The sequence below is a fragment of the Branchiostoma belcheri genome, unplaced genomic scaffold (assembly GCF_001625305.1).
Source record: "Branchiostoma belcheri isolate BF01 breed outbred unplaced genomic scaffold, Haploidv18h27 scaffold106, whole genome shotgun sequence".
NCBI lineage: Eukaryota > Metazoa > Chordata > Leptocardii > Amphioxiformes > Branchiostomatidae > Branchiostoma > Branchiostoma belcheri.
This window is the reverse complement of record NW_017802447.1, coordinates 1160866-1177570: the sequence shown is the minus strand read 5'-3', so window position 1 is coordinate 1177570 and position 16705 is coordinate 1160866. Positions and strand designations below refer to the sequence as shown.

The 16705-nt window shown below is 44.4% G+C and overlaps 1 protein-coding gene across 1 annotated transcript; it reads right to left on the bottom strand.

Annotated features, from left to right (window-relative positions):
- Positions 1 to 1199: 1199 nt before the first annotated feature.
- LOC109478238 (neuropeptide FF receptor 2-like) lies at positions 1200 to 16243 on the bottom strand. The gene is made up of 5 exons (XM_019779699.1): positions 16146 to 16243; positions 15565 to 15903; positions 3727 to 3826; positions 3430 to 3535; positions 1200 to 2496 (listed from the first exon to the last, which is right to left on the bottom strand). Exons 2-5 carry the CDS (start codon positions 15878 to 15880, stop codon positions 1879 to 1881), a joined length of 1140 nt encoding a protein of 379 aa, XP_019635258.1. The 5' UTR covers positions 15881 to 15903; positions 16146 to 16243; the 3' UTR covers positions 1200 to 1878.
- Between the last annotated feature and the right edge of the window lie 462 nt (positions 16244 to 16705).

Genomic DNA, 16705 nt, shown 5'->3' with positions numbered 1-16705 from the left:
TTTTGATAAGTGGTTCCATATGTTTTTGCCCATGGTTAAGAGATGCCAAGTTTTTTGGAAGATGTTCGCAGCCAAAACGCATTCTTCCGTACGTCGCATTTCTGTGTAATTTCGCATGTGGTGTTGCATTATGTCCGGGATGATGCACGTCTTTTTATTTTTACCGTAGCTGTTTTGATATTGGAGTAAATGGTTATTTTCGAAACATCCCCATGCCGTTGAAATGTTGTCGTCCGTTTATGTCACCGGTAGTAAGTCGCGGCGGGGCTGATGGTCAACATTAGGAAATGTTAATACCGATAACGTAATCCTATCGATTTCAAACTGGTCGGGTGTGGCGACCTAGTGGCGGCGTGTATTTAGTCACGTAGCAACTGGCCGGTCGTCCTAGCAACGACACATGGCCAATATTTTTGGGATGGGCCGCTCCATAGTGTTAGTGGAGCAGCTCTTTGTAAACATGGACAATATTTTTGAGCAACCCATCAATGTGTTCTGCCTCGTGGTCAGATGTGGTCTGGGGCTGGTAAACCGCACATACAGTACTAGTAGATCGGGTAATTTTATGATTTGCTAGTTGTAAAGGCGTCGTGTAGTATGAGCCGGTATATGAAGAAGTAGCCTGTGTTACACAATCATGCTTTCGGCCGGATTGATGTGCAACTGTTACTAATTGCAGGGACTGCGCTAATGCCGACCAGTCGCGCTGTCCTGATACACCGCGAATGTGCGAGTGTTCCCTGTAGACAGTCCCGGGAGTCATTTTTTTCGCACATTCCAGGAGCCAAACCAAAATACGTTCATGGTCCGAGTCCAAAAAACCGAAACGTGAAAATCGGATGATCGGACCTGATGTACATTTCTCTTTCTGTAGATTGTACACACAGTACACACATCTTTAGATAATCTGGCCATGGCAGGTAAAAAAAAAGTAACCCTGAATCATACTAGATTAGCGTAAATGCATGTTTATGCGTTCAAAACAAGAAAAGAATTTGTTTCTCGGTATTAATCTCTTGAAACACGGCGCTGAATATTGACGCAAAAATATTTCGGGCATCGCGCGCCCTTCCCCAAATCCCGCGTCACGTGTCGGCATTTCGCATCTCTGATTGGTTGTTGCGACTTAAGATGACTGAGCCGACGCGCGTTTAAACAATTTTTCTTTGTTCGATTTATTTTCTTCACAGAGAATTGTCGCCAATGGCTACTTCTTTTTGTTGCAAAATATAATACTTCACGGAGAATTGTCGCCTATGGCTTCTTGTTATAATTCTACACAAATTTTGATACGCTTTCTACAAACACAGAAAGGTTCGCTTTTTTCACGCTTGATTACTGTGGGACATAGAAAACTATGACATATCGCTCATGGATATTAAAAGACCAGGTCGTTTAAGGGGTTTTGTTCAAGGAATACGTTACTGTGTTCACGACGGCTACCCTTTTGAATTTTTTTGAAAATGTACGTACTGAAAATTTTGTTTTGGTGGACGATGTAGTCATTGGCTTGGTAGCTTGGATGTTCATCGAAAATGGGTTAGACCTAGGAAAAAATGTTGTGTTGCCGGTTTCCCGACCGACCGTAGCAAAAACTCAACAATCTTCCAGTGCCAATTCTCCACAAACAAACGGAGTGACGGGTCCTGGAGACTGCCCTGGTCCTGATGCATATCAGTTTTACATTGTTAAACTGTATTGTTAGATCTACGAAAAAAATGAATGATGTATAAAAGAGAATCCCCACTGACCCTATTTTTCCTGGACTGAAATTGAAAACAACATTTTCTCCTAGACCTTATTACGGCAAATCAAAAGAGTAATGCCTATTCTTCAATTTTCGGGTTTTTATCATGTTCCTCGTCTTTACCAGTTGGACTAGTCTGGTGTGCTGTTGACCATAGTTTGCACAGTGTTGACAGAGGTGTCCTTCTTGAGGAGATGTGAGGCCTGGGAGATGTCCCGGAGGTTGTAGGCCACGCCCTGGGCTGTCTTCCGCGTCTTCTTGGCCTTGTGTTTGCGCAGCTTCTCGTTGCAGATGCGGCGGAGGTTCTTGTTGTAGTAGCCGTAGACGACCGGGTTCATGGCGCTGTTGAAGTAGAAGAGCCAGTGGCAGGCCGGGTACACGTTCATGTAGATGACCGTCATGGCGTTCAAGCTGAGGTGGCCGAAGTCGGTGACCAGTGCGATGATCTGCAGGGGCAGCCAGCAGACGATGAACAGGATGACCACCACCACCAGCATCTTGATGACCCAGATCTTCTTGGCGTCCGCCTGCTCGGTGTTGGAGCGGGTGCTGACGGCGATGGTGGCGGGGCGGTACCAGATGTTGGTGGCGATGCGGATGTACATGTAGCCGATGGCGAGGAGCGGCACCACGAAGAGCAGGATGAACAGCGCCAGGGTGTAGTAGGCGCGCTCGGTAGGCTTCGGCCATCTCTCGGTACAGCTGACGATGTCAGAGACTGGGTCATACTCCGCGTGGAGGACTACGGCCTGGATAACGGTATGAATTAAAAAAAGAATGAAAACTAGTTAAGCCATGTATTTTAAACTCAATCTGTTCTTACACTTACAACTGTTTTAATCAAGAAGCGAGAAGTCGAACCTGTACATAATAGTAAACATTAGCTCCTGTAGATGCAGTAAGATGATCCCAGACTGCATCACTGTAATTGTACCTTGGACGACAATTAACAAGTACGGTTACACTTCGTTGTCCGTATTTGATAAGGAGATGGAGACTGGAGTTTCCAGGTGCCACGGGCTAAAGATACAGAACGTCCACCAGGTTTTCAGCACCAAGAACAGACACCACGGGCTAAGGATACAGAACGTCCACCAGGTTTTCAGCACCAAGAACAGACACCACGGGCTAAGGATACAGAACGTCCACCAGGTTTTCAGCACCAAGAACAGACACCATGGGTTAAGGATACAGAACGTCCACCAGGTTTTCAGCACCAAGAACAGACACCACGGGCTAAGGATACAGAACGTCCACCAGGGTTTCAGCACCAAGAACAGACACCATGGGTTAAGGATACAGAAAGTTACCCAGGCTTTCAGCACCAAGGACAGGTACTACGTACTAAGGATACAGAAAGTCCACCAGGCTCTCAGCACCAAGGGCAGGCACCACAGTATAAGGATACAGAAAGTCAACCAGGCTCTCAGCACCAAGGACAGGTACCACGGGCTAAGGATACAGAGCGTCCACCAGGCTTTCAGCACCAAGGAAGGCACCACGGGCTAAGGATACAGAGCGTCCACCAGGCTTTTAGCACCAAGGACAGGTACTACAATTTATGGTCAGTGTGGAAGACAGCGGTTGTCGCATTGATTCATAAGAGCCTGAGACTGGGCTATACTAATACATTTTGGAGGGGTGCTACTTACTGCTTTTACTTGACTTCCTGTAAAACATACCTGAGGCACGGACACAGTGATGGACAGGATCCAGATCACTGAGATGATGACTGTAGCTTGTTTCCCGTTGATCTTCCCCTTCGGCACGCGGACAACCGCGAAGTATCTGCAATGTGAATTGAAAAGACAACAATTCATCAATTCAATAAAATTCCAATGTAAGTCTGAATGGCTACAGGTTTAAGTTTTAGCAATTCTAAAGAGTCATAACAATGACCTGTGTTTAAGTAATGACCACTGTTTAAGTGATGCCTACTTTGTCATGGCCTTCAAACTGTTTTTCTCACTGAAGCTTACCTGTCCGTTGCCACGGCAACCAGTGTGAAGACGGAGGCTCCTACAGACACCCCCTGCATGAAGATGGACAGCTTACAGATGACGTCACCGAACGGCCAATCTGTGGCAAGCAAAAGGAAAGTACACTCAAACCTGTCACCTGTTCAAGCCGGCCAATGGCGATAACAATCACCTTTTCCCCCGCCCCGTTTTTCCTTAGGAGCAAGTATTAAGCGGCACATCACTCCATGTGGTCCTGGAGTGGTCTTCTTGCGCAGGGTTGACTGTATATCATGTTTGCTTATTTGCTTTATGACATACTGATCATGGAAGAATCAGCAGTTGACAATTTTTGGCTACGAACACTCGCTACGGCCACCACCACCTTGGTATAGTGTGTAAACATGTTGGTATTCACGAATCATATAAAGTATTTAGGACATGAAGAATTGCTTTTTGAATTCGATTTAGCTGTTAATTGCTCGTCAATGTCTCCTCAACCGCCAACATAAAAGGTTTCTGAAAGACTTTGTGTAGTTCTAGTTTAGTTATCGGCCAGGAAAAGTTTTCCCCACTCATCAGACTCTGTGGCTATACGGCCGTGAAATTGAAGGACGATTGGTGGGAGGGAAGAGATTATATTTCGTCAAATTGCACACCTTTTCTTCTTTGAGACGTAAATGGGCTATAAAGATTGACATTAGATCGAAAATAGTCATTACACTCCACTAATATAGAGTCTTACACAGCTTGACTAAAACAAATGTTCCCCTACTGGTAATTCCACTACCTGTACCGGCTGTTTTAGTGGGCTTATCCGTGTGAGTGAACAAAGATCGGACTTGCGGTGTGTCATTGGCTAGATAAATGCATGTAGTTCGAAAAGAAGAGGCAAACACATTCTGCCAACTTTTGCCAAAACATATTGCATTACAATATTTGTGCTCCCTTCCAATGTCTGGGTGCGATGAGGATCTCACTGCAGTTTATCTATCACTAGGTGCTCATTGCTTTTAGACTACAATCGTAGTAGTAGTCTGGGAGTTCCGCGGTGTTTTTTTACAGTCGTTTAGAAGGATGGCATTTTTGCAGTCCATGTTGGAATGTAGATTATGTAACAGATTAAGTAAGTACACATACCTACGTACACACACGCACACGTACACACTCACTCACACACACACACATACACACACACACACACACACACACACGAAGACAGAGAGACACGCAAACACAAACACACATTCATCGGACAACGAGGGTATATATGTAATATGTAGGTAGAAAGCTGACATTTCCTTTTAAAGGACAAGACAAAGTTCCTTCGACAAGAAACATATCCCAGGGCAGCTCCAATCTCCGCTTGCGGTGCCCTTGAGCCGACCTTGCCGTTAGTTCCACACAATAATGCCGAGCAGACACGTTTATCTCCGGGAGGCAGTCAGCGCTCAGACACGGGAAGTGAACGTGTGGAGATAGGGAGTTAATCGCCGCCGGATTTTACCGAAACACCGACCGTTATGTGGCGGCCGTGTCGTGTGTTTTTCACCCCAGGAAACACCGTGTGTAGCAAGACCAACCTGGCGCGGTGATGGGGGATTCAAGCAGGAAATTGGCTTCAGCATGCATAAACGCTTTGAATGCAGCCATTACTAGCTAGAAATCGAAAAACATGGATGTTACCTTATGTGGCATCTTGCCTAGGGTCATCGCATTAAAGATACGGCTTGGAGTTTTTACGACGGCTGCAAGTTTGCCTCTAGCAATCGGCATTTTATGAGCCCATATGTAATGAATGTCAGATATTACAGTTATAAACCGAATGCCCCCAGGCTGTATAATCTGAAGGCATAATTCAAAGTGTGTTGCAGAGTTTCTTTGCCAGTTCTCCAACCATGTGAACTATTTATTGACTCTGTCCATGTGGGGGGATGATGTGCTCTCTCTCTCTGATACCAAGTGGGCGGCATCGGTTCTTAATTGAAGAAACGTATTTCACCCTGGGCAATTTTAGTAGAATTAAAGTTAACCTCTGGAGGCCACTCGATCTTGAAGACAATTTTGACGGAGTGTTATTGCTCCCACCCCCGGACGCCCATAACAGCAACGTGCTGTAGTTTCTCATGTAGATGTGCGAGTCCCGTACAGACTGGGTAGTGTTGCGTTTACTTACTATATGGACAGTACAAGACTCGTGTGGAGCAAGGGGTGGGGGTTATCGTATCCAGAACCGTATCTAGTTCTGTGTCTGAATGGGTTAGGATCGGGCACGGTTCTGCATTCTGGTGTGGACATATCAAGAATGCCAAGTTAGTTCCACACAATAACGCATATCAAGAGCATGGCTCTGGAGTGGTCTGGTTACGTCGGAAGTATATGCAAAATTCGTCCAAAAAACTTCAATGACATTTTCTTTCCTCATGTTTCCTTCGTCACGTTGAGTCTGGCGTGTTCTCTTGCAAACTGTCGAACATCGGGTCTTAATCAGTTACATCAAAGGCGTACAGTTTTGGACGAATCATTTGGATTTTACAACATGCTACAATCCAAATGATTCGTCAAAAACTTCAGTGAAATCTTTGTTTCCTCGCGTTTGATCCAGCACTTTGAGTCTGGCGTGTTCCCAACTGTTGAACTGTTGAACCTTCATCAAATCTACTAGCTGGAGTCGGCGGCCGGATGTCGAACCTGTTGTTATATAATGTTCTGACTTTTGCCTATTATGTCCTTTCACTCCACACAGGGCATGTAATTTCGAGAACTGTCTTAATTCAGATGAGTGACAACGATACTGTTACTCTCTTGTACGTGTAGCTAGCTGAATTGGTGCAGTTTGAATGTTTTCGCATCATTTCAAAGAAAACCAGACGCACGGACATTGATGTTTGGAAACCATCATCATTCTTGCCACGCTCAGATTGGATTATGTATAGACAAGTTTGGCTTGCAGGGATGCCAGCCTGACCATTGAAGATAGTACCCAGAAAGCGCATTGTCATTTGTGATGAGTAAGTTGTATGACTGAACCAAGACAGGCTTTCTCTAAGGATCAAACTCGCCAACGTTCATACTGCAATCAGTTGATTCACCTCATCTCCGTGCGACAGCAGCTCAAAAGAATTTCAATTTAATGGGCCTTACGTCTCCTCGTCTTGCTCTCAAACAAGTACAGGATGTCTGGGGGGCTTTATATCATTCCTCTGGGGGAGTAAAGTGGCGGCCATATTCATCCGCCGCACTCTTTTGCATTAGCATGGCTTTCATTATTGGTAGCTACTGAGCCGAACTGCCGCATCTGGGAAGATACGTGTAATCATTTTTTTGCAGAAATTGCACACACGCAGTATTTGCGTAGCCTGGTATCCGACATCTTGCGGGGAGGACGAAAAAAAAACTAACGGCGGCTAAAATAGGGTTGGATACCAGGCTTCAAAAAGGTCAACTGTCTTTTGGTGCCATTCGGGATGTTTGACAACCGTGGTAAGGATAAATGTGTTCTGGGACCAAAGCTGTCTGAATGGATCACAATCACCATACCAGGTCGAAAAGCCGGTTTGAGCCGAACTTTCCTCAACATTTCAGATTAAAGCTTGGGAAAAGTTATATCATGTTTACATAATCATTACGCATCATCTAGTTGCTAAAAATGAATGTTTTGTTCATTTTCAGTTCTTCGTCACTATTAGGTTTTTATTTTTTGATTGGCCAATAATTTTTTAAAATTGCTGGCTTAAAAGCCGATGAGCAATAGGTTAGGGAAAGAAGCATCAAAATTCATCAACACAATCATTCGCATGCGACCCTGCATTCATCGCCCAGATTATAAATATTACAAACACAGATTGTTTTTCTCTACACAGTTCTCTTCACAATGGAATTAAGTATTTAGGTCGTGTCTGATTAAATACTTGCAGGTGGTATTTGTCGATTTCCTCTATGGTCACTCTATCAACGCCCACACGATTGAGCACAGTATATCTAGTCATCTAATTCTCTTCCCAAACCATTCGAGGAATTCAGCTGACGTGTCACGTATCATTCAGAGACTGGGGGAACTAACGAGAAAGGCATCCATGGCTGGCGCCTGCATTGTGGTCGGTGATAGATTGCTCAGAGCTCGCTTGATGAAATTGTGATCCTCACTCAAAGAATGGTTGGCACTGTTTGTTATTGTAACTGGAAACGAAAGTAAAGACTGCATCTCAGTGGATGACAGATTAATCCAACCCACTAAAAAAAAAACCGTACCAGCAGACTTGCCAAAGATTAGAGGTTCGCTCTGGGATGTCGCGGCTCAAACCAATCATGTCACACATGTAACTTCTCTTACACTTTCAGCATTGATCTTGGGTACAGATTTATGCGTTCGGTTTGAGAGGGTTTATGATTATGCAATTTGAGTTAAAAGAGAACGCGTTTAGAATCCACGCGATTGTCCCCAAATGACTTGGCTTACTCGAGGTGCTTTGAACGTTGACAGCCCAAATCCCAGATAAGTTACAAATCGATTTTTGAAGAAGTTTGTCCTGACTCCAGGTCGTGTAGCAGGGATCTAGCCGGGATTATCTTCCCAAGAACTGTCCAATCTTCATCGAGAAACGTCAGAGAAGGTCTCTAAAACTAGCATGACCTGAATGTTTACAACATGACGAATAGAATCAGAAAAGAAAAACTTTTGGAAGGCCAAGGGAAAGACATCAATGAAGTTCTGTACAGGTTAAAAATGAACCTGCACAGAAATAGCCATGTTGCTGTAAAGGAGGGCATGACGAGTTGGAGATGCAGGATCGTGGGATGGTTTGGAACAAGATCGTGGAGAAGAATCATGAGTGGGAGAATATGCGACACGTACGTCCATACCCAAACGGAAAGGGTGGCAAAGTTGCCATTTTGATACATTGGGGTGCCCAGAGGAATCATCCATATAATCAAATCAGTATAGCCTTATTCATAGAGAAAACAAATTTGACATAGTGTGGAATGTCGCCAGTCGTTTGCTCAAGAATGATGCATGTTCTGGTAAGCTGCAGCGCCCTTAGCCTGTACCATTACGCTGACTTATATAGGAAGCGAGCTGCAGAGTAGGAGAAATCCCAGCCAACGTAGTCGACATTTATCCAGAGGGATCATTCGAAGACAGACTAACTGTCTATCAATGCGTTTTATCACCCAAAAATTGTCAACCATTTTTCTCACCATAAAATGTCTCCACCATTAGCTGATATCTCTTGAGGGCAGTAAGAGAGCTGAAAATCCTTTTGAAAGCCTCGTTGACATCACGGTCCCAAGTGGATGACGCGACTCGATCACAGTGATGGTAAAAGAATGTAAATGAGGTTAGTATACAGATATTATGTTTACCTTCGCGGAAGATAAGGATATTGTTTTTGCTCCGTTTCTTCATCATCTTCTTCTCCAAACAAATGACATAATCCCGATGGCTGTCCCCATGGTAACTGGTGCTCTAGCAGACACCCGGGCCTGTGGTGTTTCCTTCCCTGAAGCCGACTTCCCACCGTCAAATACCTTCAGGCGAATTTGTTATTCACCAGGAGGTCGCCGAATTTCAAACTCACCCGAGAGTCGAGTGTATTTTTTGCCTGATAATCTACCCTGTCACTTCGACCGATCTCGAAAAATTGAACATGTGGTTTGGAGGACACAGCAGGCCGTATTGCTGCCACAAATGTGCGTTAGGCTCGCAGAAACTTGTTGGGCGAGCAATCTTCTGTTCAGTGAAGCTGTATAACTATAACAGAAAATGCAACATGAAAATTCTGGTAAATCGTGGATTTCACGATGCTGTGTTTGTAATGGCGTACTCCATATCTAACCCACATGTAGGCGAGTTCTGTTTGTCAAGAATGCCCAAGGCTACATGCTACATATCATTTCTAAGGAGCTCATAATCCACGAGCATAAGCATAACGCTTGATGTATAACTTGGCATATCAAACTTCAACAAATCCCTCTAAATCCTACATGATTGATGTTCTCCGACGCTAATCTTCAAAAGCGCTCCAGGGCAAGCCGCGGGTGGTTCGCGGTAATCCTCATATTTTGGTCGCTAAGCGTGTCATATCACCCAACAGTCTGGGTAATTACTTTACTCCGTGGTTTAATACGAAGCCTGCTGACAAAACACAAAGCGGCATTAGGATCTGATTGACAGCTCTATGATAGAAACCCGTCCTTATCAACACTGTAATTAACTTGTAATGAAGATATTAGAAGCCATTGGATGTAAATCCCGTTATTATATAAGGAGACAGCCCAACAAAGTGATGAATGATATTCCATATGAGTAATAACGTATTATGTGATTAATATTTGTAAAATAAACCACCGGCAACTTTTGCATAACACTTGCATTACGAATGAGATCCTTCTGGGTGGCATGTAATTACTAGTAGAAGGATTGACACATATAGGTCGATCTTTCAAAGCAGTCACCAGTTAACAACGTCAAACCATTCTCTGGTTGTAAGAGAAAGGAGGTCTTCTGACAATCTCGACATCAAAATCATATCCAGTTGCTTGAGTAACTGCTTTTTGGCGTATCGTATTACCTGGATGTCTAACCTTCATCGACGAATCTCGACATCAGCTTTAACGATGCCCTTGGGTGTGCGGAGTAGAGTTTTTTTAATTGTAGTTACATTGTTTGAATGTACATTTGTAAAAGTATAATTCGTCAGACCTCATAGCGTTAGTCTCCACCAGACTCCTTTTGCAGACTGAATAAATAGCAGCTGAAATATGGGATATAATTGGCCAGAGTCGGCCTCTCAGAGAAGCTCCATTTTGCGTGTAGGCAAGATGGAGCTTCTCTGGCCGGCCAACTTTTTAGGTCGATTTCCGAACTATCTATTCAGTCTGGAAACAGAATCTGTTGAGGACTAGCTAGCGTACCGGAATAAACTCCAATGCGTCCATCCTAAGTGCAGTATCTTACTGTTTGCGAGGAAGACACAACTACGTCTCTTTACTGATTCCCATGTCGTTGCAAAGATTGATGTGTTATTCCGAGAGCAACAGGTTAAGTGTAGGTGAAGGTCCCCTCTTCAATCATGGTCGTGCCAGGCCTCACACCTACCCATTACACCGGACCCACACATACATTCTGAGATTACTGAGCAAAGCGGATACTTTGTCGGGATGATGGCTTCAGAAGGGAAAGAAGCTTTGGAAGATGATAGCTTTCAAGGGAGAAAATGTCACGTGCGGTGTCAAACGCTAGGGTCTTCGATTCGTGGACTGACCACATTTGAAGTATCCAAAGTCGCTGCTAAAAGGTAGCAAAGTATACCATCGGCGTACATTCATCTGCCGTAGTTGGCTGCGGATGTGGAAAATTGTAACTCACGGGGTCATCAGCAGGCACAGGCAGCACAACCGGTGGGGAAAATTGATGTGTTTTTCAAACGGCGGTGGCAATGATGAGGCAGGCTTCTGTTACCAATGGGTGGAAGATGTTTTACTCTTTAACCTACTCCGAGGATAGATGAGCTGGCACTGAACGTCAGACTTCAGAGTGTGATTCTGAACCACATCGTCCAACGACGTCCGCTAATGGCAGGAGCTGTAGTCTTTCCGTGAGGCCACTGAAAGCAGCTGGAAGTAGTAGCTTCAATAAACTCAATTACCTCAATTTAATACGAAAACATCATCCAAGACTTATTGTTTATCTATTATCTAGGTAGGTACATACTACACTCATACCACAGTCCAGTAGTTCATGTTCAGGACAATACCGACGGAATGAGTACAATTAAAAGGCACTTGGCGGTGAAAGCCAGGTCTGTGTTGAGATCACGCAGGTTCTTATAATTACTTGAGCCACACCTTCATCATTGTCCCTTTCCTTTGATCTATGGCGCCGTTCTCCGTTCCTTATTAGACTGTACATCCTACCAATTTCCATACACTTGAAAATGAGATGTGTTTCACGAGGCAGACTTTTTATCCCGGATCATATAGATCAAAGAAGTTCGGCCACGTTTTGTGAGCCATGGCTACACGGGTATACAGAGGTCGTAACTGACTCTCTGTCAGACTCGGCAGTAAAATAACGAATAGCTCGGATTATTTGACATGAAACCTATAAGCTAAGTCAGGGGTATGGTACCGATCAATGTCCGGGTTGACCCGTTCGTCCCCTATCGTCTTACCGTATTTGGGCGGGCGGAAATTACCAAGGCCAAAAATGATGAACGGCTTTTGTCTGGAAAAGAAACAGCTCGGTGGAACGAAATCTCACTGTGACCTTTACTGCAGACGGACGGACGTATAACGACATCATTTACTGACAATACGACGTGCCGTGTAATTGATATATCACCCTTAATAACGCAAACATTAAGAGATTAAAAGCAGCCCGCGTGGGTTTATGCTGTCGACGCACCAGCTGTTACGTTATATATATACTTTATACCATGCGCTAGAGAAGAGTTGAAGAGTTTACAACAACCAATAAAACCTGGGCGGCAAAATATAATTAAGTATTCTATCTTTTTTTTCGTGGTCCTGGGAACAATGCGGTAGAGAAACAATGTCTAAAGAGGACTGTTTGCAGATCTCTTCAAAGGCGTACGGTTTGGGGAAAGGGAATGTTTATTGATTTATATTACCTAATTCTGAGTTAGCAGTAAGCAAAACATGTGACTTGGTTCGAGCAAATGTCGTCCGAATGTTCCAGATGGTCTTTCAATACTCTGATCTATCGGCGAAATGGCAAATGAACATTCTAAGTATGGGTCATTGTGCATCTAAAGATAGTCTAAAGCGTAACATTGAACACAGCCGTAGGTGAGTTATAATTACATTCAAGGTGAGTTGAAATTATGTCAGACTAATTTTCTCCCTCACTTGAATATAGAGCATGCTTGTGTAAGTGGCCAATAGCGAGGGTGACCTGGTGTCAAACGCTATTAGAGGTTTCCTCAGCTCCAGCGAAAAACCAATTATTACTAATGATTGATGTAGCAGTCTGGTGTGCTGAATTTTATAAGCGGTAAATAACAGTTTGATGCACAAAAGTTTGTTTAATTGGACAGGTTTCAGTTTCAGGGCTTGTAAAGTTGATTTTCGTCAGAAGCTTCGTGTCAGGAGTTGTTAGTTTTCAGGGGTAGCTTCAGTTTTTTTTCCGTTGGTCATAAATTAAAGGCATTCAGTACAATGTCAGGGCGGCAAACTGGATCTTCAAAGTCAATTTTCTGGTTATAGCTAGCTATTTATTGGTGGTGTCCAAAAATAAAGAGACGCCTCTCGTAGCTTATTTTTGGGATATTTGAAACGCTTCAAGTATGAAATGATGTCGAAAATGTGCAAGAAATGGCAGTAAATGTCAATATCAGAATGCTCTGAAATTTCATTGGATACCTCTATCCTTCCATATGTTAACGTCAGGAAGAGTAGAATATCCCGTCTTATTTGTTTCCTACTTTAAAGGCTTATCCTTTGCGCTCAAGGTAGCGTGCAGGTAACGTAATTAAGATCAATGAATTTTCATTTTCTCCCATTTCTTGAGCCACATGGGAGCTGCCCTGTTGTGTTCTATTCAAGCGGCATAGATGTAGCTGCCCTCGGGCGAAAAAACAGCTTCGCAGGCTCAGTATATCGCTCTTACAGTACCTTTCCAAATGCTTGCCTACTATGTTAGCCTTCAGCACAGAGTTTTTAGCGGTCAGAATTTGCTTCTATGAGTGCGGATAGATCTCGGCGGTTTCTTTTCGGGGAAAGCGGTACATGGTGGAAGGCCGCATCGGAGGGGGAGCTGTATTGGACCGCCCAGAAAGTTTGCTTTCTGCCGGATCTCTATAAACTACGTAGGATGGCACCCAGGTTAGCTCTTTCCGCCCTAGTAGAAAGAAACGCAGGCCGCAAGATAGTCTGGGCAGGAGGCTGCACCTAAAGAACATTGCTCTCCCATCTGGAAATTGCCAGCGTGACAGTATATATATCTAATTTGTCGGGAAAATCTTTGATGCACGCTTTATTTCCTACCTGCACGGAAGCGTCGACCACGCTACGGATGTACGCTTTGGTTGATGTTTAACGTACCTTTTGATCATGGGAAACAAACTGTTATATATTTATCTTACCGTCTACAATGGTCTTTAATTGCCGCGAGTGAAAATTGCAGGAAACATTATTCACGCGTTTTTGAAAAAAAAATATCAAGGAAGACAGTCCGTATTTGCGGTGCTTCAGTTTAGTCTCTGTATTTTGGGGGTATCTGTATCAGTACAGCCGGTATAACCGCCCTTCGGCGTAACACACCACCTTGGTAGATGTTCTCAGACCTTAAAAAGTGCGTTCATGTGCTTAATCCCTCCATGGACATGGGGCCATTTGGAATGCATAAGACATTTGGCACGAGATAGATAATGGCACTCTAGGCGTCGTTTCCTAGTCTGTACCATCCTTCCTATTCAACTGGGAAATATGTTTGTAGGAAAGAAATCTACACCACGGCACAGGTTGTAAATGGGAATTGAAGGTTATGAGTTACGGGACGACCTAAATGGAGGAGCACTGATAGAGATCTATCCTAAACTTTACGGGCGTCTGCGATTTGACTAAGGACCGGTGAGACAAAATGAGGTACACAAAGTACAATACATGTATACACAGAGACCCGGCGGAAGACCGTAAAACTTCCATGAACGTATAAAACATCAGCAATCCGAATTTTCAGCAATCAATTCTTATTTACTCGCTGGGAAGTCTCAGGTGGGGTGATGTTCAGAATTTATTGTCATGAGTAATCTGTCCGGAAGCAGTCAATACATAGACGCTAATACAGGTAGGGATCGTGGGGAAAGATGGATACTGGGCTGCATGCAATAAGCTACATTATATCGGGAAATTCAATTAACAAAACCCCTGCCCCATGTTTCAGATAAGCTAACATTACTTAGCTACAGGAGTAGGGCTAATGTTAAAAAAAAAAGTCCTGTGTGAATCGATATGCAATCGACAGTGCCCATTTGCGTTAGTTAGCACATGCCTGACTGCAGGCAATTTTCTCTCCGTTCTTCCTTTGTTCACCAAAACTTCATTATACAGCGCAGAGTACATGTTGGATGAAAGGACACTCTGCTGCGTTTATTGGCCCATTAAACAATTGAGGGACTGCGCCATGCTCACATTGTTAGATAGCTTTTTCATTATCATTCCATATACATTCGGAATACGGGAAAACTCAATAGAGATACAAGCGTATTGACTGCTTCAAGTAACCAACATAGACGGTTTTATAACAGGTAGGAAGGCCTACCAGTTTGAAGACTGAAGATATAGTGTTGCATGTAGTACATCCCATACATATATACATGGATGCATACATTTTAGAGTATGTCTCTAAAAGGATGATAAAAAAACTGCATTACAGAGGACTAGTAATGACAATATCAATCATTTTCGAGTGGCGAAAAAACTTTTCGAATGCTGCCGCTAGCAGTCTGTGCAGGACGTTTCTAGAATGTTCAGCCAAATTTGCGCCCAGCAACTGCGGATCGCAACGTATGTTTGGAGCGTTTTGTTAAAGGCCGAGATTTACCACCCAGATGACCTTTTAAGGTTTTTTTTTGCTCACCCGCTAAAATGTGTGTACTGGGCCGTGTCGCTCGTGCGTAGATACCGCTGAGAGGCAACCCATCTCCGCTCAATATACGGCAAGGAATTACCTTGTGTGAGGAGGGTCGCCCGTGACAAATGCAACCTTCTAGATTAGATTTAACCATAAAATCCCTGCAAACACAGGCAGTCCCTAGGTTAAAAGCATCCATATCACACCCTACTGATCATGAGCAATTATGTTGGAGGAAAGGGTATATTTCAGACGGGGCTTACTGTATATGATGGTGTAGACCAGGGTCACGGGCATGCAGATGAGGGCCACCAGCAGGTCCGCCAGGGCCAGGTTGAAGATGAAGGAGTTGGTGACGGTGTGGAGGTTGCGGTTCTTGGCGATGATGCCGCACACCAGGACGTTCCCGGCCACGCACATGACGAAGACGAGCACGTACCCCAGCACCAGGACCACCGTCACGCCCAGGCCGTGCTTCAGCGCCGACCGCCCCGCGCCCGTGTCGTTCCACGCGTCGGTGTCGTTCCACGCGCCGTCCACGAAGTCGGACCCGTTGCTTGAATTCTGCGCTTCGTCCATCTTCAGTTCTGATGTCTGCCTACCTGTGGGAAGTTAGGTTAGCGTCAGTGTTAATGCAAAAATTCAAATTGTGATTGAAGTTTTCATCCGCATTTTTTAAAACTCACCGGCCACAGTTGCTTCTATCTTCAATCATCGTCATCCAATTATCGGAGTAGAATTGTTAAATCAATAAACTTCCAAATATCAGAAATGTTCGGTTTCATAAATCCATACTCCGGCCAGCGGCAAGGCAAGCTGTCCGTAGGACCTGGTCGATACTTACCTCAGGCGGATCTACGGGTGCGGATCGCCGGTTTGTAGGGACGTGTTACATGTGGGCTTTCCGCTCGCTGCAAATGCCAGGATCGCCCAACAGTCCACGCCGTCCGATTACAAGAAATAACCTGTAAGATATTCTCATATAAAAGAGGGCGGCCTTGTCCAACCAGGTACAACCACAGCCTGTTGATTATTGCTGTTCATAAAAGACACGCTGACCAATGAGAAGAGTTGCTTTAAATACTAGAGCCGTCATTGGTGCGCTGGACAATGACGTAGTAATGCGCGGATGTACGCAAAAGCCAGCCACCGGGGCATGCACTGGGGGGGGCTAGGCATGGAAGGACAAATAAGGATCGTGCTTTTCGCGATCGTTGTTTTTCTTTCGCGTGCCTCCTACTCCCAACTCCTGTCAACTTGTGACAGCCATCAGGCCAAGGTCATTGACCTTATGTTTGGAGAAGAAGAGGAAACCGATCACAACTAAATGGTTTCCTTCTGCGAAGGTAAACATAAAGTCTATGTTCCTCCAGAGGGCACATCCCTAAGAAACGATGAAGAATA